Source organism: Neomonachus schauinslandi, chromosome 1 (assembly GCF_002201575.2).
Source record: "Neomonachus schauinslandi chromosome 1, ASM220157v2, whole genome shotgun sequence".
NCBI classification, from domain to species: Eukaryota; Metazoa; Chordata; class Mammalia; order Carnivora; family Phocidae; genus Neomonachus; species Neomonachus schauinslandi.
Window position 1 is genome coordinate 105,948,830 of NC_058403.1, and position 26,352 is coordinate 105,975,181.

The window sequence follows — 26,352 nt, forward strand, 5'->3', positions numbered from 1 at the left end:
TGTCGGGCATTTGTATGTGTGAAAGCATTTTGAATAAAAGCTCCAAATAATGTAGGAGATAACATTACGGTCAATTTTCCTGAAGTCTTGCTAAAGCAAACTCTTATGTGGTAAAAAACTGATTGCTGGGTTAAAAAGCTAAATGTCACCTTAATAGCTTTGTAAATGTTTCCATGTTTCCTGTAGTTTTGAGCCAGCAGTCAGAAGGTTAAATGCAGAGTAAGTCCATTTAGCTGAAATACTTCCCTTTTGGACAGTGGAACTTAAGGTAGATATTTGATAGGAATTGAGTCTCTTCTGCATAATTGGACTTTGAGCCATTTGCCATAGAATGTCCTAGGGCTTATGGGAACCAGGGTGCACCAGAATCAGATGATCTTGGGCACTCATTGGGAGGAGTGGCAACAGCGTGGACTGCGAGCATTTCAAGGCATTTAAGGTTCATTTGCTAGTAGCAACGTTCTTTAGACTTTAAGGAGATCACCCAGATCTATGGGCCAATGCATTTCCATTTGAAGCAAAAAAAAAAGGAACTGATTTTCCTACATTCCTTTAGGAGCAATCTTTGGTCCAAGAGGCACCATTTTAGTGGCTCCTTACCACTTTAGAGATTGACAAGTTGTTTATTATTATAATACACATACTTTCCAACCATATATATACACACCTATCTCCTGAAAAGCAAATGAAAAGTTGCTTTTGAACAAAAATAATAACAAACTTAGTAATTTTCCCTAGACTCTTATTGCTGAAAGAAACTGTAACTATCTGGTCCAAGCTTCTTACTTTTTACGGACGCAAATCATAGAATCATTACCACACTCCTTGGGTCATGCAGCTTGGAGCTGAGCGGTAGCAATGGTTCCAGTCTCTCACAATATTTCCATGTATCATGGACCAATTAAACTAATTCTTGGTAACTCCTGCATACAATAGTCTGTAGATCAGAAAGAGACCCCTAAAAGACACCTGGGCCTTCTTTATTTATAGCAACTGGACCACAACTAAGTTCCTTGAGTCATATTAAGTTCTGCCTTAATTTATTCTATAATTTCCCTTAGGTGTAACTGTTGGTTTAGAAGCATTAAGAAAGTGTTCTGTTGCATTGCTTTTCTTCCTATCTGCCTGGATAAATTATCTTTTGAGAACCAGGAATGTGGAAGAGTTGGAGAAAAATAAGGCCCTCATGTCTTTTAATGCAGTTTTAAATGGATGGAAAATTAGGGCACCTGTGGATGCTCAGGGCAGGAAGATTTCTCTCTCTGTTCTCTCACCCACCACCACACGTACATGAAGGGGGGCTAAAGCTGGGTACGGCTGTCCTATCAGCTCATCACTGTGTACCTCATGGTTACATTTGGTGGTATCAGAACTGTTTCTGTCATTCAAGGATTGTTACTCCTTCCTTGTGGATGTTACTTCTCATATTTGTTAGCTCTGTTTTGCTTTACATTTATAAAATATATTGGCTTTGTTCTATTTCAAAAGAGGGAATTGCTGTCATTACATTTTAAATGTCTTGGGTACAGGTCCATCTTGGTTGTCTGTCACTGTGCCCAAAATAGAGACTCTGAATAAGTAGTTGGTGGTGAATAAATGAAGGAGGTCGTTAACTTCCTGTCTATATGTTCCTGAACATGTCAACCGCTTAGTTGAGTACCTTATTTCTGGTGCTGCTATATTAACATAGCGACTCTATAGTGCCCTCTCAAATAAAGAAAAATAAATTCATTTTATAGAAGCCTTCCGTATTAGAAAAGACTTAAAATAATATAGAGACATAAATACTTTAATTCTGAGCTGTTTTGTTGTTAATGATACATGGGAGGAAGTGAAAAAATGTTCTGCCACATTTACTTAGAATTATAGGTATGTATATATCCATCTATCTACATCTGTTTATCTCTAAACATGTTCGTGTGAAAAACAAAGTGTAGTTTTCACTTTGCAGATAGCACGTACAAATAAGGAGTATAATACATATCAGTACAAAGGAAAATTAAATCTCATCCTTTTAATCCTATAAACGACCCTCTGTAAGTTGGAGAAAATAAAGAAGAAAAATTTAAATATCCAAACCCCAAGAGTTTGGAGTCTTAATATAGATCTTGCTTTCATTATGTAAATGATTTAATCAGCTTTGAAACTATTGCTGTTCTAAGGACCCAGGGTCAAGAGCTTTGGGTAATCAGGGAAGGTACAGGAAAATAGGGACAGAGAGTTCTCTGAAAACCTTACTATGCTGATGATCTTGTGCAGGGTGGGAGTGGGCGAGGGAAAATCCAGCATGCTGAAGAAGGCCAGTGATGGTGTGGAGAGTGGGAATACTAAAAGTCACTGGGGTTTGAGTTTAGAGAACATCAGCCTGGATAGCAGCCTGGGATGATATTTAGAAACTTATCATTATTTTTGGCTGCCAGGCATATGAACATCCTTCCATCCCTGTATTTTAAGGAATCCCCTCACAGTGGCCAAAAATGCTGGACGTTTGCTTCTGTAGCGTCTTGGAGCTAGGGTGTAGGCACATGAAATAGATGCTACCAATCAAGTGAACCTGCCCCAGACAGCAGACATCTACGCTATTGTCATTTTTAAATTGGGTGTGTTATTCCTTTTCAGGGCAAGAAGTTGCCTTATCATCTTGGGGATGATGCAGAGGAGGGGGAAGTTTCCGACGAAGACAGCGCAGATGAAATTGAAGATGAGTGCAAGTTCAGGCTCCATTATGTGAGTTACAGATTTAGTTACAATTTTTACCCTCAATGTGTTGCAGTAAAAATTGCTGCTGTGTTGGAATCCTCACAATATGGTGGTTGTGGTGCAAAAGGAATATTTATTGAAAGTTGCTTTGTTTGGGGGCACATAGACACTCAGATGCTCATTGAGTCAAGGATTTCTGTGTCTTACAAGTTGGAAGGAATGTTCATGATGAACCGATCTGACCTTCCCTCTAGGGATCAATCCTTTACTGTTACAGCTTTGTCAAAACTCAGATTGCTGTTGGAAATGTCATGGTCTTTGATGAAATAAACTGGCTTTAGCATTCTCTCCCCTGCCTCCTGCTAGCAGCCTAGTTCACACCATGCTGCTTGTCAAGGCTGGCTTGCAGAACACAGCTGTATGTGGTCTGCTTCTCTAGGGATGCCCATCCTTGCCCTAAGAAAATGTACCTTGGATCAGAGGATTTCCAAGCTCTTCCAGAAATGGGACTCTTGGCTAAATCTTTAATTTGCCGCATTTTCGATAAAGTTGCATAGGATCTTCATGATCCTTCAGAACCCTCTCCTAGATCAAGGCGCTGCCTTTGTAGAAAAGCATCATTTGGCCAGGTAATCTAAAGCAAATGCAAACCTAGAGGAAAAATGTAGAGCTTAAAGAGATACTCCCTCCTCCATCTCTTCTTGGCGGGGCTAGGATTTCTTGCCCCTCCCCCAACTCTACAACTCATATGATTGTCAGGGTCACATGACAGCCTGAGAGTAGCACCCCCTCATGTTAGTTTGTTACAGGGTTTGCAATTTCATTTCTATGGAAAAGTGGTATTCCTGTAGAGATCAGGACTTATTCTTCCCGCTAAAAAACAGAGAAATTTTGTATAAAATCTTCTAATTTGCATCATTGCCCTGAATTCATTTATTACATTACTAAAAACAGTCCATTCTCTTTGTAGTATATAGTAGTAACTGATATGGCTTCCTGTAGTTATCAAAGGGAGCCAGCATTATTACAAAGTGGGCATGAGTATAATGACAGCTGACCTCTCACTAGACACTTTTTCCTTGGCTTTAATGCAGTTTAAAAAGGATGAAAGTGGGAAAGATTCAGCTTGAATTGAAAAGGAATAATTACCATCTGTATTCATCTATTGTCTTTTAATAGTCTATATTAGCTCAATGAAATACCACTAATAGGGCTGTGGTCACAGAAAATTAATCTAAATAGATTTACATAAATGTAATTGTTAATATATTAAATTGTTTATTTTTTCCCCTTCCAGATATTTACTATTTTTGTTATTACTTATATGCAATTATGGATAATGTAGCTCTATTTTTTAAGCTTTATTTTATAAACCAAATTTTTGTTTCTGATCTTCATTATCTTTGCATCTTATTTCCAAAATCTCTTGATTGCCAGCCTCAGAGTAGTCTATCATTTGAAAGCAGGGACTAAAGTATATAGTTAGGGAATGCTGTTTTTAGGGAAAATGAGTAGTGGAAATTTAGGTACTATCACAATGTAGTCATTTATTGCTCTGAGTAAAACCCAAGTTGTTCTGGTTTCTAAATCCACCCAGTTATATAATTTTTCCTCTAATATCAGTGAGCTCCTAACTTGTCATGTTAAGTATCTGTAATTATAAAGGAGAGTTCGTTGTAGTTTTATGGAAACAAATCACTAACTTCACCTGTGAAAATATCCAGCTGCTTCCTCCCATCTTCAAAGCCTCCTAGTAGGTTTCTAGGAAGCCACACAGGTAGATAGTTCAGAACATGATTCTGTAAAGATAGAGATAATCTTTCATTTGGATTCTTTGATCTGGGCTTTAGTAAAAGCAAAGAGCACCTGAATTGTAAAGTTTTACAGGCATTTCTTTGTTAGACTCTAGGAGAGAATATACATAAAGGAATGAATATTCTAGTGGAAATATATAAAGTTTTTACTCCACGTTTTTGACTCCTTTTTTCCTATTTTTAAGCTCTTTTTTTTTTTTTTTTGAGCTCTTCTGAGAAAAGGCAAAGCTGTGTTTAGAAAGCCAAAGTGTTATTCGGTAATCAGTCAATTTATAGTCTTATTGTCAGCACAGGGCTCAGATGCCTTATCTGAGTGTCGGATGCAAATTGCCTGATCACATTTTTGCAAAAGAGGATGTACTGTGTGTACATAGCTTATGTGAAACCAGTAATTACCTTAGAGGAGTTCTTAACCTCAGTTTTAAGTTAACAGAATGTGGCTAGATTTACAAATTATGTCTGAATTATTGCAATAAATAAAAATTTTAGCTTAGCATTCATGAACACCAGGTCACTAATTCTCATGAGGCTTACACAAGATTCACGGGCACGTTCAACACATTTTTACTGAGCATCTCCTTTTGGAAATGCAGCCATCATGTTGTAGGTGTTGGGCACCTATCAGTAAACAAAACACAAAAATCTTTGCCTTCATGAAGTTTACGCATTAATGGGAGAAGAGGAGGATAAAGAAGAAATAAAACAAATAAGTAATCTGCATAAGTACTAGGCAATGATAAGTGCTAAAGGAAAAAAAAAGGGAGGGAAGGGGTGCCTCAGTTGGTTAAGTGACAGATTCTTGATTTTGGCTCAGGTTGTGATCTCAGGTCTTGGGATCGAGGCTCAGGTGGGCTCCGAGCTCAGCGGGGAGTCTGCTTAAGAATTCTCTCCCTCTCCCTCTGCCCCTCCCCTCACTTGCACTCTCTCTCTCTCTCTCTCTCTCAATCTCTTTCCCTCTCTCTCTCTCAAATAAAAATAAGCAAATCTTTATAGAAGAGAGAGAAGGAGTGTAGAAAGTGTGTGTGTGTGTGTATGGGCATACGTGTGTGGGCATGCATATATGTACTACATGAAGAGTCTACTGAAGTTTTAGATAGGATGGCCAGGAATGGTCTCACAGAGAATATAACAGAAGAGCAAATACCTGAAAGTAGTGAAGAGTTAGCCATGTGGATATCTGGGGAAGAACATTCTAGGCAGAGGGAACAGCAAATGCAAAGGTCAGAAGCAGGACTTAAGGTTCCCCTGCATTACCTGGTGTTAGAAGCAGAATGGGAGGCAGGACCCTCATACAGGGTTTCTTATTCCTCCTGGTCTACTGTTACTTTTTTTTTTTTTTAAGATTTTATTTATTTATTTGAGAGAGAGAATGAGAGATGGGAATGGGTCAGAGGGAGAAGCAGACTCCCCGCCAAGCAGGGAGCCTGATGAGGACTCGATCCTGGGACTCCAGGATCATGACCTGAGCAGAAGGCAGTTGCTTAACCAACTGAGCCACCCAGGCACCCTCTACTGTTACTTCTTAAATAGTTTTTTTTTTTTTAAAGATTTTATTTGTTTACTTGAGAGACAGAAAGAAAGAGAGTGGGCGGGAGGGAGAAGAAGAGAGAATCTGAAGCAGACTCTGTGCTGAGTGCAGAGTCTGATGCAGGGCTCAATCCCACAACTGGGAGATCAGGACCTGAGCCAGAACAAAGAGTTGGAGGCTTAACCGACTGAGCCACCCAGGCGCCCCTAGTGTTACTTCTAACGAAGGGATTCAGATCACACTGAAAGTTTTTTGCTTGTGTAATAAATTCTCTCTGTTGTTGAATAAATTGAATCCTTTAAGCTTCTGCCTTGTATGATTTTGTGGCTTCAGCCACAGAGAAAATCTGGCCCATGATATATAAGCCCCATGGAGAAGCCAGTGTGTTGTTCAGTGACTCAAGAATCACACAGCTCAAAGACACAGGGGACAGTTTCCTTTCAACCGCAGTACAGTTATCTAACCAATTTGATTCAGGGAGGCCAACTCACCGTTATTCATCTTTACGGGGTCCTCTAACGTCAGTGTGACTTATGGGCTTTGCACCCCTGTATTTTGACTTCAATGGCTTTTTTTATCTTCACTGAGTTATTCACTATCTTTTTCCTTGTGCTCTGTGAATCTATATTCAACCAGCCTCTTAGGCACAAATATTAGCTCTCTGCCTTGTATGTGACGCTCATAAACACTAAGCCTTCCGACAAGTTTTAAATGAGCCCTTGTACAGTAACACATAACAACTTTTTCACAGCCTGTAAAGAACTCAGAACCATTCCTGATGCATGATTTGTGCCCAGTAAATATTAGATATTGTTAGTAACAAGAAATACCAAGAGCAGCACAATTATTGCTAATGCAAGTCCCGAGCTGGTCCTTGAGCAGAGTGTGTTTTCAGGGAGCTGCAGGAGCAGACAGGAGACAGTAGAGGACAGGAGCAAATGCACAGACTTGAACCGCTGAGAAGCTCTTCTCTAGCCCAAGACCCTCAGATACGAGGCTGGGAAAGCTCAAGGCCCTCACAAAGGGTGGTTAATAGACACAGAGGCAGAAAGATTCCAAAACTTGTCCTGTCTCCAGATTTCAGCCTGGGGCCGGGGGAAAAAGGCATTTGGGGATGGTGAGATATTCCAGTGTTTGGTTTTGTTTTGTTTTGTTTTAAAGTAAAGGTCCTCAGCATTGGCTGCACATTGGAATGACAGGGGAGCTTTCAAAAATCCCAATGCCCAGGTCCTGGCCCAGAGATTCCCACGTAACTGGTCTGGGGTGGGGTTTGCTTCCCAGTCTGGAGTGGTAGCCGGTGGTTCTGGCTCTTTGCTTTTCCAGCTGTCCTTCGATTTCACACTGGAGAACAACCAAGAATGTGTTTGTGTGAGTTATCTATTTTTGGTCGATATTCCTAGAACAGATTGACCTCTTAGAAATAGGAATTAGGAACTCCGATTTCTTCTCTGGTGGAAACTCCTCCCAACCACAGTAAAGGGCTGCTTCCTGCACATGCGCTGCCCCCCTCCTCCCCCCTCCACCTGCAACATCCTTCTTCCACCGCCCCCCTCCTCCCCTGCTCCAGCTGCAACATCCTTCTTCCACCGCTCCCCTCTCCCCCTCCAGCTGCAACATCCTTCCTCCATGCCCTCCCCCAGCTGTAACATCCTTCCTCCACTGCCCCCCCTCCGCCCCATCCAGCTACAACATCCTTCCTCCGCCGCTGGCTCAGGGAACAAATGAGCAAGATGCATATGGCTTTCCGCTGTGGTCCCAGCTGTGGCTGCACACTAGCTGACAGGCCACAGGGCTAAGTGTCTGTCTCAGCTTTCTTTCAGCAGTGCTCCTGGGTTCCAGGACCGAATGATAACATATTAATGAAACCTCAGCCCCACATGTATTTGTTCTCCACGGCTGCTAATTTTCTCGTGCTGTAAATCACAGAGAAGAGAAGGATCAACAGGCAGTACTCTCATTCCTTCGGCAACTCCCAGGGTTTGGAGGATGTGAAGTGAATAATTAGAGCCTTTGTGTTAAGCCTCCATCATTTCCAGCACCGGCTGGTCGGGCTTTGTGTGTGCAGCCTTGCTTTGCTGCCTGTGACAGTGTCTGGGCATAGCGGCCACAGTTCATCTCCTCCCCGTCTCTGACTTGTGCTGCCCCGAGCCAGGGAAGGGAACTGAGGTTTGTCTGGGGCCTTCTGTGACCTGGGCATGCTGGGTGCTCTCACATGCCTTCTCTTTTGGGGTCTCCCAGCAGACGTGCCCCCTGCCAGGCTCTGGGTCACTGGATCCAATGTGCTGGGAGTTGGACCCCTGGAGTTCTCTTCCTTCTGAACTTAAGTGAAACCTACGCTTTCCCACAGAGGGATTGTGGGGACGTATTTCCCAGATGTCCTATAGGTTGTCAAAACATAAGCCTGCTCGTGATTATTTTGACTCAAGAATTTATCTGTTTCTGTAACCGTAGTAGAGGGATGGCTGCAGCATTATATGATGAAATAGACACAGAATTTTGAATCAGAAGTCCTAGGTTCAAGTCCCTATGCGGCCACTTCCTAGGCATGTGCGTTTGGACAAGTTTTGAATCTTTCTGCCTCTATATCATGACTAAATTTGGCTAACCCTAGTGGCTGCCTTCAAGGGTATTGGGCAGCTCAAATGAAGTATCATTATATGACTGTACTTTGTGAACCTTAGCACGATATACGGTCTTGGTTGCTTTTTTTATATTTCCCTGTGCTTTTTTCTCCACGTTCGTATGGTTACTGGTTCTTACTGATACTGTTTGTTTTCTCCACACTTTCACTCATGTTGGAATGCTGTCCCTCTACTCTCTGCCATATTATCAACTCACTCATTGTAGGAGGTTGATGTGGGGCCACCAAAAGGTATGTTCAAGCCCTACCCCCGGTACCTAGGAATGCGACCTAATTTGGAAAAGGAGTCTCTGTAGATGTTATTAAGTTAGGGCTGTGGAGACGAGATCATCCTGGATTAACCAGGTGGGCCGTAAAAATCCAATGATGAGTGTCCTCATAAGAAGAGGAGACACAGCAGAAGCCGGGGACACATGGAAGAAGGCCACGTGACTACAGAGGCAGAGACTGGAGTTATGCTGACAAGCCAAGGAACACTAGGAGGCGCCATAAACTGGAAGAAGCAAGGGGAGGATCTTTTTCTACAGGAGGGAGTCTAGCTCTGCTGACATGTTGATTTCATACTTCTGGCCCCTAGGACTGCAAGAAAATACATTTCTGTTGTTGTAAGCTACCGGGTTTGTGGTAACTTGTTACAGCAGCCACAGGAAATGAATACACTCATCTTCCAAAGCTTGGCTCAGGTTTCCTCTCTTCTTGGAGGTCTTTCCCACCTTCCCAAGCCTGGGGGAGGTGCCCCTCCTGTGTCTGCCCGTGATCCCCCTGACTTCTGTCACTTGCACCTGCTTGTGTCATCAGCCGTTCAGGTGTCTGTCTTCTCCGTGACACCGAGGGTTCTGTGGCAATGGGGTTGGGCTTTAGTCATGTTTCTCACCCGGCGTAGAGCAGGCAGCTCCGTGGGTTTGTTGTGTGCGAAATGAAGTTTGCTCTCCAGCTCTCCTCTTTGTTAAATCCCTCCCCAGCACACTGGCCTAGGCTCTTCGCGCTGGTAGAGGGAACCAGGGTGTCTGGCTTTTCCTCTCTAGGCTCCTGTCCTCTTTCCGCACAGGCTGCCAGGTTACTATTATTTCTAGAATACTACTCAGACACTTAGCTACCCGGAGGCTCTCAGCAGCTCCCCACCGCTTGCCTGCAAGTACCTCTGCCATCTGGCCCTAAGGTACATTTCCAGCTTTCTTGGCCAGGCCCCTCCTCCGTGAACTTGTGCCCTAGGAAACGCCTGCCGGAGCTATGGATGACAGGGAGCTCTCCATCGCTGTTGCAGAGCCCCCAGGCCCTTCCCCCTCTTCTTGGGGGACTTCTTGGTCCCCCAAGTGGGGTGGGAGTTCCGCGTTCCTCAGAACTGCTGTTGCACTGGCCGTCTGCACTTCGCTTCCGTAGGCCTCTCTAGGGTCTGTGCTGTCCCCGCACATGAGCTCTTTCCCATCTTTGCATCTCCTGCAGGACCTGAGGGCCAGCACTGAAGTGAGGTGCCTTGTTAACTGGATATATTAAAGACATTCATGCATGTGATTTTAATACCGGGAAAGTCAGCTACCTATTCTGATGTAGGCTTAGTTCCCCCAAATTTCCCATAGGGCATTTATGTGGCGTCTCTTTTACCAGATTCTGTGAAAATAGAAGACGTTACTAGAAAACTGCCTGGTTCTACAGGGTTTACATATAATGACCTCTTAGTAACAAATATGCCAGTAGAAAACAGGCCTTAAACTTTTGGTGAGGAATTGTCCTCATGGAGGAGGACCACTTTCTTGCCCTGTGGCTGGGCTGGCCTTCAGCAGGTGGCTGAAGAATTAAGGATGGGTGCTGGATCTAGGGAGACGTGAAAGGAGCTAAGGAGCCCGGGGCCGCTGGGGTCAGGCAGAGCAGGGTGGCCCAAAAGCCATGCTAAGAAAGACTTCAAGGAAATCTGTGTCCCTGGATCACCTAAAAATTGCCTCAGTTTGTCATCTGGACACAAGCATAGCTTTATTATCCAAAACATTTGAAGTTATTTGTGCTCTTAAAGTAATTTTAATGATGAATCATGGCACAGGTCGGTAGTGAGTTCCCTTTAGTTATACATTGGGATCAGAGGTAGGAAGAAATTTTATCTCAGAATAATCCTCAATTCCAGAGATTTTCATAGCATTCTTTTCCCCTCAGTGAAGGAAGTGATTTTTTTAAATAGCATATTTTTTGCTCAATTTACCTATGTAGATATAGAAAACTTAGTTTTCAAAAACTCTCCTTCACCTTCCCTCTATTGCAAGTGCAACGTAGCATGGTGGGAAGGATTTAGGGGCCCTAAGTTTGAATTCTGCCTCAGGTACTTACTAGCTTTGCAACCCTGAGCAACTTAATTTCTCTGAACATCAGATTCTACATCTCTGAAATGAAAATGTTAAGACCTTGTAGGGTTCTCGAGGGTTGGATATAGTCAGAGTAATCATTATTTGGGGGGATCAGTGTGTGTGAGGGGGGAGACTAAAATGGTATAATGTGCTTAACTTCTTCAGGTAATTGAAAGGTAATCAAATTATAGAAGCAATGTTGGCTTGAATGAGGGTTGTGTTCTCATTCCGTGTTTCTTAAGGGAAATAATTTCCATTGCTTAATTCTTTGCAGAATAATGGGACCACTGAGCATCAGGTGGAATCTTTCATACGGAAAAAACTGGAGTCACTGTTAAAAGAATCTCAAATTCGAGACAAAGAAGATCCTGATAGTTTCACGGTGAGGGCTCTACTCAAGGCCACGCACGAAGGCTTAAATGCACACCTGAAACAGGTACACAATTCCCTCTTGTACTTGCCCTTCGATAGGAAAAAGAAAGGACCTCATATTCTGTTTTTGATCATTTGTCATTTGTGAAATTCTCCAGCTTCTTCCATTTCTCTCCTCATATTGCTCAAGAATTGAAAATCTCCTATTGCGAAATGATGTGAGAAATTGTTAAAAGTGGATGGGCAGGGGTAACTCAAATTCTGCTTCACTGGGACCCTCAGGACAAAGCACAGTGGCCCCGGGCTCATCTTCCCCGTGCCTGCTCAGCTGAGGGAAAAGGCTCGAGCCCACCGTGTGCGGCAACCCCCACCTCTCCCCGGCCGGTCGTCCTCCATGCTGCATTGACTGGACCTCCCGAGCGCGTCTTCCATCTGTCTGCTTCTCGTGTCCATGGCTGAGTCCTCATCTAGGCCAATGTCAGCTGTCACCTGGACCTTTCTTGCCCTCCTTCAGTCTGATCTCCACTCTGAAATTCGCATGATGTTTTAAAAATGGAAATCTGGGACGCCTGGGTGGCTCAGTCGGTTAAGCGTCTGCCTTCGGCTCAGGTCATGATCCCGGGGTCCTGGGATTGAGCCCCACATCGGGCTCCCTGCTCCGCGGGGAGCCTGCTTCTCCCTCTGCCTCTCTCTCTCTCTCTCTCTCTATCTCTCATGAATAAATAAATAAAATCTTTAAAAGAAAAAATAAATAAATAAAAATGGAAATCTGATCATGTCACTCACTCTGCTGTTCGAAATTCTCTAGTGGCTTCTCGTTATGATTGGGATAAATTACAAACTCTTTAACCAGGCTTTCAAGGACCTGTGTCATTGCATCCTTATCTACCTCTCAGATCTTCTCATTTTCCCTGTCACACTGCTTCCCACAATTGTCCCACCAGTCACAACTGTTTGCATGTCATGGTCTTCCTCACGTTCTTTTCTCTCTGCCCGGAACACTCCATTCCTGCCTCTGCTCTTGCTAACTCCTACCTAGTCTTTTAAATTCCAGCTTCACTGTGATGCCCCAGATGAGTCCTGCCTTGGCCTGGGATTAGGTTAGTTATCCCCTTTATATTGTCCATGGTAGCCTGTTACAGCTTCTCTTTTCTGAAGGTTTTTTTTTTTTTTTTAAAGATTTTATTTATTTATTTGAGAGAGAGAGAATGAGAGAGAGCACATGAGAGGGGGGAGGGTCAGAGGGAGAAGCAGACTCCCCGCCGAGCAGGGAGCCCGATGCGGGACTCGATCCTGGGACTCCAGGATCGTGGACCTGAGCCGAAGGCAGTCACTTAACCAACTGAGCCACCCAGGCGCCCCTGGTTTTTTTTGTTTTAACACATATGCAGTTATTTGCTCAATATCTATCTTCTCAACTCGATTATAGATTCCTTGAAGACAAAACCATGCCAGTCTTAATAACCATTATTTTTCTGACTTGTTATATGAAGTTGCTGAAGGAATGAATGGTTTGGGCTCCAGCTGAGATTTTAACTCTGTTTTCTAATAGAAATGTCAGAAGTGGACAAGGAAAAAGAAGGGTGGGTTTATTGATATTATCATTGCGGGGCATTGAGGGCACTTACTCTGGCCTAGAGGAGACCCTTGGGGTCACTGGCTCCGCTAACAGCAGATTTCCCTGCTACTGCCGCCTGCCCTCCGGGACTCAGGGGTCCCCAGGCAGAGGGAGGATCATATGGGGTGACCATGCTTGAATCTAAGTGACGACTCAGAATTGGTGGTTACTCTCTAGAGTTTGTGCTGAGCTCTGGTTGGGCAACTTAGCTCATACACCCACCCCTCACCTAATCACTGTGGCCCTGAGTACATGTCCTGCCTGGAACGATAACTTGCCAAGGATGTAGGATAATATTGGCTTGTGAATGCCAGGGAACTTACCGCTGGAAGTGGTGCCAAGGTCAGCCCCTCGGACGCTGCATGTTAGGCAGAATGGAATACTGGCGAGGCCACCGAAATGTAAATTACAGTATTACCGCCCTTACCGTTGATCATATGATTCTGAATTTTCTTAAAAGTTTCTATAAATAGCAATAACTTCTTCCCCTTCACCCTCCCCTTCCAGCCACTTAGTTTTAACCACACAAATGTCTGTAAAATTGGTTAGCTCATTCGGTTAGCTCACCTTGATTTCTGCTTCTCATTCTTCGTGAACTCTCATTGGTTAATCTGGGCCGGCCACTTCCCCTGACGCTTTTGGAGAAGTCTTTGCTCCATCCTAGGTCATTCCAATTGGACAGGCCACAGCAGGTCTTAGAGATTTGGGATGAAACAAATTAAACCCATCCTTCTTTTGCTCTTCATGGAAGAAATCCTAGTGATAATTTCCCTATCAGGTAAGATGGTAAGGGATCTCAAATTTCCAACATGTGGTGGAACAAAACTCATCCCCCTTTTTCTTATTTTTTACTTTCCATTCAATCTGGGTGACCATAAGAATGCATTATACTCATAACGTGGAGCCTGTGACTTTAATAAACTGGGCTGTGAAGTGTTGAGGTTTTTAACACTGCTGTTAGTTTTTAAAACATGGTTCTGGGTTCAGTGGGCAAACAAAGACGAGTCACTGTTGAGATAAGTCCTCCATCTGTGTTGGATACACGTGCATATAGAGAGCCAAGGCTGAGGATGGACCATGTGGTTCAGGGCAGCGTGTCACCTAGCTTCCTTCTTGCTGGACTGTCATTCAGCCACGCAGCACTGCATTCTCCTTGTGCTCTCTTTCCCCTGGCAAGCCCTGAAGTAAAAGAAAAATGAAGTGCTCATCCTTCAGGCTCGAAGAACATAGTAGACACCAGAAAGATGCCTATCCTTTGGAGTTCTTAAATCTTTTTTTTTTTTTTTTTAACATACCATTGGCAACTGTCTGTATGGCCATAATTATTCCCTAAGCAGACTTTTCCTGCTCGTCTGCTGTCCCACCTGCTCTAATTTCTCAATTATCCCACTACCATAGTGATATTTCAGAAATGGGCATCTGATAATGCCATTCTCTTGTTTTAAACCATTCAAAGTCTCCTCATAGTGTGGAGGATAATGTTCACCCTCCAGGATATAGCCCATAAGACCCTTTCCCCATGCTCTGGCTCCAGGTCTGACTTGTCCCCCAGTGCGCATGCATACAAGTACACACTCACCCTACTTCCCTTGTCTCCTAGCAGGTACTGTGTTCTTAGCGCTTGGCTTTTGTGTTTGCTCCTCCCTTGGCCACCACACACTTCCTCCTTCTCATCTCACTTAGAAAAGGTCTACCCATCTTCTGGCTTCAGCTTTTGCCTATCTCCGTGGAAGTCCTCCTTGATCCTCAAGTCTGGGTAGGTGGCCTTCCCATGCCATCCTGCCATGCCCTGCACTTTCCCCATCAGAGTCTTATTACAGTGTGTTGTGTTCATTTGTCTCCACCATTAGATTGCAAGCTCAGTGAGGACAGCGTCTGCATCTCTTTTGCTTGCTGTTGTCTTCGTATTCATGCCAAGTTCCTAGCACAGTGTCTGATCCGCGGATTCATTAAAAAATGTGGTACTGATGCTCAGGGAGAGGTCAAGTTGAAGATAGGTACTTGTGTGTATTACCCTCCTACATAAAGAGGTCATGCGAGATGGGAGAAGTTGGGAGAGAGCAAGCCAGAGAGATGATTTCGAGCTACACAGAACCCCTGTTTTATCACTGACTAGCTTTGTAGCTTTGGGCATATTATCTAACTTCACGGTATTTCAGTTTTTCCTATTTGTAAAATGGGATTTTAACCATATTTCTCTCTGAGGGTTGTTGTATATATTAAATGAGAATATATGTAATGCACTTAGCATAATCCTTGGGGCATAGTGGGGCCTTCTAAATAGGATGACCATACCCTTCAACTTAAATGGGACAGCCCTGCTTTATACGTATTGTCCCAGCGTGATTGTTAAAAGTGCCTCATTTCACTCTTCAAAGGGTTTGTTTTGGACAATAAATGACATGGTCCCCTGACTGGTAGGTGCACTATTCGAAGTAGAAAGGGATTCAGAGGTTAAGTGATCCATTCCTCTCCCATTCCACAGGTAAGAAAACTGAGGTCAGGAGAAGGGGACAAATGGACAAAGGACATTTAGCTACTTGGTGTCAGAACTGGGTCTTCTAACTTAGAAAGCGTATCTGGCTACCTTCTTAACTCTAGGGTTTTTGAACAGTTAATGATCAGCTTCAGTAGATCTTCGAAAGGCAGTCAATAGACATTAACCAGTCCAATGAAACTACCCTGTAACCCCCCTCCCACCCCTCCAGCACTTTCTGAACTATCTCTTTCCCCAATCAATTCTTAACCTTTCCCCATCCCCACTCCCAATTACATCTTTGATTAGTTTCTATGGATATACATCAGTGCCTCCCTGGCCTTTTGCTCACCCACATTTATTCCATTTATGTGGTTATCTCCGCTTCTTCTTTGTTAGCCAGAAGGCCTAGGAGGCTAGGGCCTGCTGATCTCTCCTTATACCATGTCCTTAGCTGTGAACCAGCTAATACATATTTTTAGGGATGATAATTGAGAAAGAGCCTAAACCCCTTTGGCCCGGTGGCCTTTCTTTCCCCTAATGAGAGGTGGGCTTGAGTGAGGAGATCTCTAGCCTGGAAAATTAACCCACATGAGGAAAATTTCGGAGGCTGCAGTACCTCTTCTAGATGCTCACCACAGAGGGAATTAATTTCAGTGAACAGATAAGCTCTGCTGTGGTGTGCTTAAACAAACAAAAACAATCTTAATACCTAATACATGTATTGGGTTTTATTTATTTTTAATGTTTTACAATCCCAGGTAGCAGTATTCAAGCAATGTGATGATGATGATGATTTTTTTAATCAACAGAATTGGCTCTTAAAGACTTTTGGCCATTTTTCAAAATCAAATCTACTTTTAACTAAAGATGATTATCCCCACTCGGGGCATTCAAAAGAATACATCTTGTGCTGTGGAGAGTCTTGTGACCAGACACTAGAGGGACTGGCACAGCTGGACATTCCTGAGAGGCCCTTGACACCAGTTTGGGGAAGTGGTTGGCAGTTACTGTCTCCTGGTTGGTGCTCACACTTCTCCAGTCCAATGTCTCCCTCTCTTGAGGCAGACTCCACAACTTTTGGGGTGGTGAAGGTGTGGAACAGGAGGAAATGGACGGGACCTGCTTGTTCTACCCTAAGCCAAAGAGGGTTCCCTGCCATTTCACCAGAACTAAGGCAAAAACACAAGCGAGGAAGAGAAATAGTCATATTATGTTTTATTTACTCAGCATCCAGACGTGAAAGAAAATGGAAAGAAATCACATGGACGATCCCTCATGACCAACTTTGGAAAACATAAGGTATGAATTAAGAGTGACAAAGGTACATAATCCAATTAATTTAAAGAGACTGGAAAGTAACAGGACAGTATCATCATAACCTTGGAATAGCTGAAGATTTCTTAAATAGGGCCCCAGAAAAGAAAAAGATTGATAAGCTACTTTAAAATTTAAGAACCTCTCAGGAAATTCTTATTCTTATTCCTTAATAAGCAAGTTGCATACTGGGGAAGAGTATTTTTGATACACGTATCCAACGAAGGACTTATATCCTGAATATATAAAGAATTCTTACAAATCAATACAAAAGATACCATAATTTTTTTAAAAAAATTTATTGATTTTAGAGAGAGAGAGGGAGAGTGAGAGAGCACGCACAAGTAGGGGGAGGGGGAGAGGGAGAGAATCTTCAAGCAGACTCCCAATCCCATGACCCCATGAGATCATGACCTGAGCCAAAACCAAGGGTCAGATGCTTAACCAACTGAGCCACCCAGGAGCCCCCATAGTATTTTTTTTTTTAAATGAGCAAAAGACTTAAGTGGTCTTTCACAAAAGAAGATTTTCAAATGGTTAGTGTGGAAAAGGTGCTCACCCTTATCAATCCTCTAGGAAATGCAAATTAAATGATGATGAGATTTCATATATACCCATATATATACCCATCACAATAGCAGACATAAAACGATTGACAGCACCAAGGGCTAGTGAGGGTGCTGAGCAACTCGAACTTTATTCACTGCTGATGGGAGTGTGCATTTGTGCAACGCTTCACACTATTTCACAGCATCTACATCTAAAGCTGTGTTATGCACCATGTCTTACCAGTTCCGTTGTTGTGTTTCAGCCTCATGACATATACTTAATATTTGTAGTGGCATTAGTTGTAATAGTACAAACAGGAAACTGTTCAAACGTCTGTCAACAGTGGAATGAATAAAAATTGTGGTATATTCACATAAGGGAATATTTTTCAGCAATGAAAATGACAAAATTACAACTACATGCAATAATATCTTTATAAACATGACATTGAGCAAAAGAAGCCAGACCCAAGATAGTACATACAATTTGGTACGATTTATATGAAGTTTAAGAATAGGCAAAAAAGATCTCTGAGGTGTAAGTCAGGGTAGTAGTTAGCTTTGGGGAGGAGGTAATGACTGAATGGAGAATCAGAAGGCTTTTGGGCACCTAATACTTCATTTCCTCATTTGGGTGGTATCATTTTGTGGAATGTCATCATGCTTAAGATTGTTGTATTTTTCTACATGTATGCTATGCTTCAATAAAAAGGTAAAACATAGGGGCGCCTGGGTGGCTCAGTTGGTTAAGCGACTGCCTTCGGCTCAGGTCATGATCCTGGAGTCCCGGGATCGAGTCCCGCATCGGGCTCCCTGCTCGGCAGGGAGTCTGCTTCTCCCTCTGACCCTCCCCCCTCTCATGTGCTCTCTCTCATTCTCTCTCTCTCTCAAATAAATAAATAAAATCTTTAAAAAAAAAAAAGGTAAAACATAGTATACGAAGAACCAGTTATTGGGTGGTAAACTTTAAGCATGAAGTTTCTGTAAGGCCATTTCTTGTACTTTAAGGAATGTTGTATCTGGAGTTTCTTGCTCCATCAATAGGATAATTTATTAAAAGGTTGGGCAGAGTATTTGTTATAATAAGAAATTGAAAAAACCAAAATGTTCACACATAAAGACTTCTTCAGTCCATTATTCATTCACATAATGGACAATTATGCAACCATTGAAAGATGAAAGAATACTTTAGCTATGATAGAATTAAAATTGATTAGACCTCAAATCATAAGAGTGAATGTCCACAAGACTATTTATGGGTTATTTATTTTTTTTAAAGATTTTATTTATTTGAGAGAGAGAATGAGAGAGAGAGAGAGAGAGAGCATATGAGAGGGGGGAGGGTCAGAGGGAGAAGCAGACTCCCCGCTGAGCAGGGAGCCCGATGCGGGACTTGATCCTGGGACTCGATCCCAGCACTCCAGGATCATGACCTGAGCCGAAGGTAGTCGCTTAACCAACTGAGCCACCCAGGCACCCCGTGGGTTATTTTAATAAATATGAAGAGTATTTATGTTGAAAGTCAATATTCTGTAGCTTACAGAATGACTTTCCACACCACCTCATTTAATCATCACAGCACTAATCCCTTAAAATTGTTGTTACTCTCCTTTCCTTAAAACAAAAACAAAAACAAAAAAAACCGTAATAGGAAGCTAGAGAGGTTGGCCAACTAGCCCGCTTAGTGAGAGGCCAAGCTGGAATGTGAGATCATCAGATGCCGGTGTTCCACACCATGCACTCTGAGGCTCTCAAAACATCAGTAACACCTGAGAAGGTTCTAGACTAAATTGGCGCCGTACTGTCAGTGAAATAGACTTGAGTGTGTTTATGCCAGCAGTGTGGCTTGGCGTTTTATTTGTTGAGTAAGAGAAACTCTGGAGGGTGATGTGGTTCCATGGTAATGCAGGGGTGGGCTCCCTTTTCCTTTCTAAGCTGCAGTCCTCAGATGTCTAGGGTACCCTCTAAAGATCTTACCTTTGTTTGTGGAAGCTGTTATTTTGGTGCCGAGTTTTTCTGCAATTACAGGGTCCCTTCCCATCATTTGTTTTTTCTGTTATGTATTGCCCAATATTGGGGTTATCTCTAATGTGTTGGGATAAAACAGCATCATTCCAAAGTCTTTATTTCTGACAGCCTTTAGTCCTGCTGCCTTTCAGCCTGAATCCTGTGGGTAATAATTTTTATTCTGTTGGTAGAAATTAAAATGGGTCAAAATCTCAAAAGTGCGGTTTGACTTAGACAGTTACTTAAGTGCACGCTAATCAAAAGCAGGAAAAAGTTATTCATAAAAAAAATTACTACTTGTCTTTTTTGTCAAATCTGTCTTTTATAAGTCAGCAAGAATAGTGAATTTCCTAAATAAAAGAACATTTTATCCCCTTATAATCATTTGAATAGATATTATAACTATGACCCTTCTGCTCTTGAGGCCTTCAATGCATGACCTATAGTCTTTCTAAAAGACACATCTTTTGTGGCTTAGAAGTCAGTTTTACAGTAAGAAACCCTCAGTTTTGCCTTAATATTATAATATAATTATGATCATAGACTTGCTTGTTATTAGTGGTAAGGCAAGCTGCAATATTTGGTCAATTTGTTTTCTTCCAAGTAATTGTCCTTTTTGCATATATTATAATGCCCAGTCCATTCTCTGTATGTTGTGGACGTACCTGATGCCGTGAGTTTGTTGTTAAGTTTACTGTGATTTCCAGCAGAAAACCACAAAATCACGGTCTAAGTCGTATAGTACTGATGACGAGGAGGACACACAGCAGAATCCTGGCAAGGAGACTGGCCAGCTGTACAGGTAAGAATGTGTCTCCACGTGTCTTGCTTAGACTCCCGGGGCCTCTTCAGCTTGTCTGTTGTACACACAAGTGGATCTAGAGAAGTGGATCACAAGGCCAAGTGCTCAGTGCAGCAGGACGTGGGAAGAGGAACTGGGTATGAGATAATAACACAGATGGGGCTTACGCTGTGCGCCTGGCACCCAAGTGCTAGCTGTAACAGTGGTCAGGTGTCTTCAGAGAAGAGAGAGCAGCCACAGGAGCTAGTCTGGGGGGTTCTCCTAGGAGACTGAAGGAGATGATGGGTGATGAGCATATGTGAACAGCTAGATATCTGAAATCAGCCAGACTTGAAACTCTTGTTCCTTCACCACTAACACGGGACAAGTTAGGCTTCTCATATGTTTCAATTTCTTAGGGTCATTGTGAGGATTAAAGGAATTAAACTACTTAGCCTGATAAGCCCTGTTCCAATTAGCTAAGCACTCAAAAATATTAGCTGCTGTTTTCTTTATTATTGCCAATAGAATTTGAGATGAATAAGATGATTTTCTGGCAGCTTGTGTATACAGTAAAGTCACAGAGGAATGTAAATTATATCATAGATAAGTGCGAGCACACACACACACACACACACACACACACCCTTGTGCCTTTATTGAAAGACTGAAATTAAATGAACTTAGAAGCATAAAGTGGTCTTGTAGGAATGGATGACATTTAGTGCTCAATTAAATTTTATATTTTGCTTTGCTTCAACAGAATGTCCATATATAACATGGTAACTAGTAAGGGCAGAGAGGATGTGTGTGGTTCCTACCTTTAGGGTACAGAAAATTCAATACATAGTTACAGTAAAGGAATGGGATCACCTTCCAGGAGACCTCTGCTGTGAATGTTCTCAAATAGAAGTCCCGGTTCCCTTCCTGCCAAAGTGGAGGAGATGCCTGGTGAACTCCGGTGTTACTCGCTACCTGGGGAATGGTAGCAATCAAGCCCTTCATGGCAGAATTCACAAATACCTGATAAGGCACTGATTCTCAGCCGAGCAGTGAATAAAACCACATGAGTAGGGTATTGTGGTGGAAAGAGAGCTGAACTAGGACTCTTACTTGGGTTCTAATCCTGGCTCCACTAGGAGCAGGTTAGGGAAGGTGGAGTAACCACAAGCCCAAACCTCTTCCAGCTCTAAATGACATGAGTCCTGGCTGTGTGTGTCACAGGTTGGGTCGCCGCAGGAAAACCATGAAGCTCTGCCGAGAGCTCTCTGACTTGGTGGTGTATACAAACTCAGTGGCGGCCCAGGACATTGTGGATGATGGTAAGGAGAGAGTTTTTCTTCTTGGGTAAACATTCTTGACCTTTCTTTGTCAACTGTTTACTAATTGTTTGTTAATCAGATCATCAGCACACATTTCTGGAACTGTGTATCATCTACCGTGTCAGGAAACTGACTGCCAGTATAAGGCTTCGCTCACAGTGGGTGCCATATTGATTACTGTGGTAACCTGATTGGCTGGGCAGAGGAAGACTTCATTATTATATAAAGACAAATGCATCATAGCAACGTCTTGCCCAAGACGTGAATTATGGAGACCTGACCTGCTTTGGTGGCCAGGTCACAGAAGGAAGTTCCTAGTGTGAATGACCAGAAGAAAGAAGAAAGCTAAAATAACACCTCAAAAATTCCACTATTTTGTCATCGGAAATTTTGACTTTGATGAAGATAATTTAACCCACAGATTGAAGTTTTAACAGAAAGGGCAGGAATTTCAGAAGCACTGATCCTTTCACTGATTTTCACCTATTATTCGCATCATGTTGCGTTGAGAAATTCTAGTCACAAGTGTTCTTACCCCGGACTTTCCAGCTAGCTGCTCTTCTTCCCTTTATCCTCTTCCTTTCTCATTTCGGTTTTGTTCAGTTACTGAATGCTTATAGAAATAAACTCCAGTCATGTGGCTTTTCAATCTAATTTTAATTTTAGTGGAAGTAAAATGTAAATTAAAAATCTCTCATTTTCCCAACAAATCTTAGTGAAGAAAAACATTGTATGGAGTCTTATGTCTGTAACAAATCTCCAGGATTCTCTCCTCAGATCTTTCTTTTTTGTTTTTCCCTTTCCACAAGTGTATCTTTTTCTGTCTTACCTTTGGTGTTGATTCCTTCCTCGAATGGAGACAATTAAAAAAAATTAATTTCACTTGCAAGAACATGAGAAACTGTCCTTATAATAACTGCCTATAGCTAGAAAATAAACTCAGTGAGTGGTTTAATGGAGTGAAAGGTGTATTTGGTTTAGAGGAATATAATTTTTTAAAAAGATTTACTTATTTATTTGAGAGAGAGAGAGAGAAAATGAGAACACGAGCCAGGGGGAGGGGCAGAGAGAGAGAATCTCAAGCAGACTTCCCCCTGAGCGCAGAGCCCGACGCAGGGCTTGATCCCAGGACCCTGAGATCATGACCTGAGCCAAAACCAAGAGTTGGACGCTTAACCAACAGAGCCACTCAGGTGCCCCAAGGAATATAATTTCTACTAAATATCTTAAGAAACCATAATTCTATCAGCTTAATAGAAAATAATATTGAGTACTCTTTAGCTCTTGAACTTAAGGAGTTTTTGTCACACGCACGTATGTGTGTGTGTGTGTAGCCACAAAATGAGCAATAAATAACGAATACGTGTCTTATCCCAAAGCAAAGCAACTCAGATCTATTCATATGCTAACTGATACTATGCCTAACTAGCAAGGTCATCTTACTGATAATGTGGTGTACATGTTTATGTGGAGAGACAGAGAAAACAGTGGCACTGATTATAATGTTACTGCACCCAACTGTGGCTTGTCAAAAAGACTGTGTATTTTCTCCTATCATGTTTATAGCATTACTCATCAAAATCTGCAAGTAAGATTGGTTTTAGTCTCCTTGACAAACGTAAACTGTGTTAATAAGCATGTCAATAAAATATACGTGATACGTGATAAGGAAAGAGTGTATATGAGGGAAATCATCAGATTAAAAACTGTAATTTCTTTGCCTCCATCTTGTATTTATGACCATGCCAAGTTGTATCTCTAGAGTGTAATTGTTGGTCATTTGGCTGGCATCTAATGTCTAAGGTTATGCAGTCCTGAGGACAACCGGGGCCCTGGGAGACTGTGTGCTCCAATTAACATGCACAGGGTGGATATAATTGAGGTCCAGTTGGCCCAGCAATTCTATATAGTTCAACTCCTTGGCTTCATGAGCCGTGTCCTTCCGTCTGAGTTCAGACACACTCAGCTCATCAGAGTAAAGACTGGAATGGGAATGAGGCTCTGGGCAAGTTTGGGTCTTTATTTGGGCCAGCTTCTTCCAGCAGGTCCAGAAGACATATGAGTGGTCATTTTGGGGGTGGGGTGAGGGTGTTTGGTGAAGGGGTAGGAGTGGTATGGGCATTATAGAAATGGGTTTGGGAGAAAAGTGTGGGGTATTGAATGCTTGGAGGTTAACTCCATCATGACCCTCAGATTTGGTGCTTCCTTGGCCCTGGATTGACACCACCTGATGGTAGTACAAGCAGAAACTTTAATATAGGCTTCCTATTCTTTTACTTCCCTTTATTTTTTCCATGGTTTATATGGATGGTGGATGATTGTTCTTGTTTCTGAGATTTTATTTTTTTATAATGCTCTTTTAAAATCTTTCTCTATTATTATTCCTTTTGCCCAAAAACTTTTGTCTGGTTTCATAATTCTATTCAAATTAACAGTAAAACTCAGTTTTTCTCCTTTGGAATTGGTCTTTTATTTTCTTGGACCCTGAACGTTGTCAGTTAATATGTGCTTCACAATGTGTGCTTTTTAGATGAATGCCTTCAATGAATGTCTCCCTGTTGTCAGGAATAAGTTACATAGTAATAAGTTACATAGTTCTATTTATCCATGACTGTCTATATCTTTGGCAAAGATATTCTGTTGGAATCATGCCCCTAAAAAATAATTTTTCTGCCAGCCCTCTTCATACTAGCCAGATAGACATGAATTAGTGAGATGATTGAATTCCTGGGAGAACATGGGACTCAGAAATATGCAGTTATCCTTGCAAGATGAGCAGCGCAGATTTGACCTCAAAATGGTAAAAGAGTCCCAAGAATGGGATTTTCTGGATCTTTCTTGGTCAGAAGCTACTCCTACTCTGGTTGAATTCACTATTTTGCTCTGCATTTTATTATGGATATAATCTGATGTCTTAAAAAGTCTTTTGTGAGTGGTGGTTTTTGACTGAGGTTCTCACGTTTCTTTTTTCTTTATTAAAAACTGCCAGGAACCACAGGAAACGTGTTATCATTTAGTGAAACAAGAGCACATCAGGTGGTTCAGCAGAAATCGGAGCAGTTCATGATTTATAACCAAAAGCAGCTCACGAGGATTTACCCCTCCGCCTACCGCATTGATTCCAGTAACTTCAACCCTCTGCCCTACTGGAATGCGGGTTGCCAGCTAGGTGTGTATGCCTCGGGAAGCAGCAGTTCTCTGTATGTCCTGACTCCATGCTGCTTTCTTGCCTAATTCTCTCAAACTTTGAACTTGCGCAGTGGCACTGAACTACCAGTCTGAGGGGCGAATGATGCAATTAAATCGAGCCAAGTTCAAGACAAATGGCAATTGTGGGTACGTCCTCAAACCCCAGCAAATGTGCAAAGGTGCGTGTTCACTTCATAGTCATCTCTCTGATTGCAGGCATCTTACTGAGGGGTCTCTCTGGAAAATGTGATACTTCAGTGTTTTGCAACATGATTTTTTAAAAAGGAGATAGGTGAAGGTATTGGCATGTAAATTACAACTCTTGTCACAACTATTTAACATTTGGGTAGCATGACGTTTAGAATGTTCTCTTGGGAGGTTATGCACCTGAAGAGGGACACGAATAGCAATGGATTGTCATCTGAGACCCAGTGCCCCCAGCATGATACTCACTGGGCATTACTTATAAATTGTACTGCCTTGTAAGGTCTGAGTCCTGTCTTTCAGTGAGTCTGAAACCTGCTAGCAAAATTAAAATACCACCTGAAACAATTTTATCAAGCTCTTTTAGTCAGTGTAGTCCAATTATAAAACAGTGCTAACAACAGGGAAAAGATAATGTAGTGTTAAATCAAAAAACACTTGTTTTTGGTTCCGCTCTTGAAAATGCTTTAAAAATTTTCCAAGTTGGATTTTTAGCAATTCAGGTAAAGAAGTGTTGACAGATGTTCCTTCAGGATTTTAGGCTTTGCATGTTTTCTTGCTCTGCTGTTGACTTCGTTTCAGGTCTTCTTTCTCTTTGTTATAATCACTCTATATACCTACAATAGTTTGAGTTAGAAAATTATTTGAATCTGACATAACTGCTCCCCTTCTCTACCCTGTTGGCATTCCAAGAAAATGCCTCTCTTCCCCATCGCCATGATGGATAATTGCACCACAGACACTTTAAATTGACCCATTCCTTTGCCTTTGGGAGCATGGATTCTCACAACAACCCCCAGCTATAGAAAATGCCAGCTAGCATTGCCTCCAGGTAAAAGCCACACTGATAGTTATGTGATCATTTCTTTGCTCCAAGAAACACTGTATTTGTTGGAGTGTGTGTGTGTGTGTGTGTGTGTGTGTGTGTGTGTGTTCTCCCATGTTACCAACCTCAGATTTTAACCTCTGCTTTACTTGGCTTAGGTACTTTCAACCCTTTCTCTGGTGATCCACTTCCTGCCAACCCCAAAAAGCAGCTCATTTTGAAAGTGATCAGTGGACAGCAACTCCCCAAACCTCCAGACTCCATGTTTGGAGACCGAGGCGAGGTAAGCCATGTGTATGACCAAGTGGTTAATTACATGATTATGATTATTTTATTGTGTTTACATTTTTTTAAAAGATTTTATTTATTTATTTGACAGAGAGAGGCACAGCGAGAGAGGGAACACAAGCAGGGGGAGTGGGAGAGGGAGAAGCAGGCTTCCCACTGAGCAAGGGTCCGACGTGGGGCTCGATCCCAGGACCCCGGGATCATGACCTGAGCTGAAGGCAGACGCTTAATGACTGAGCCACTGTGTTTACATTTTATCTGAAATATCTTCAGAATTCTCTCTCTCTCTGTATGTGTTTGTAAATGAGCACTGACCTCAGCTCATCAGATATCAACTGACTTATTGGCAAAGCATTGACAGTTCCTTCTGGAATGTGGTACACCATCT

The 26,352-nt window shown here is 42.3% G+C and overlaps 1 protein-coding gene across 2 annotated transcripts in view; it reads left to right on the forward strand.

The window, feature by feature from the left end:
• Positions 1-26,352, forward strand: part of PLCH1 (phospholipase C eta 1) — a 173,562-nt gene that overhangs the window by 134,771 nt on the left and 12,439 nt on the right. For both annotated transcript variants that reach the window (XM_021702587.1, XM_021702588.1), the window contains exons 10-17: positions 2,620-2,727; positions 11,291-11,452; positions 16,713-16,784; positions 20,065-20,156; positions 21,360-21,457; positions 24,447-24,626; positions 24,718-24,825; positions 25,835-25,959. In XM_021702587.1, coding sequence (XP_021558262.1) covers positions 2,620-2,727; positions 11,291-11,452; positions 16,713-16,784; positions 20,065-20,156; positions 21,360-21,457; positions 24,447-24,626; positions 24,718-24,825; positions 25,835-25,959 — 945 coding nt within the window. The remainder of the gene's footprint in view (positions 1-2,619; positions 2,728-11,290; positions 11,453-16,712; positions 16,785-20,064; positions 20,157-21,359; positions 21,458-24,446; positions 24,627-24,717; positions 24,826-25,834; positions 25,960-26,352) is intronic.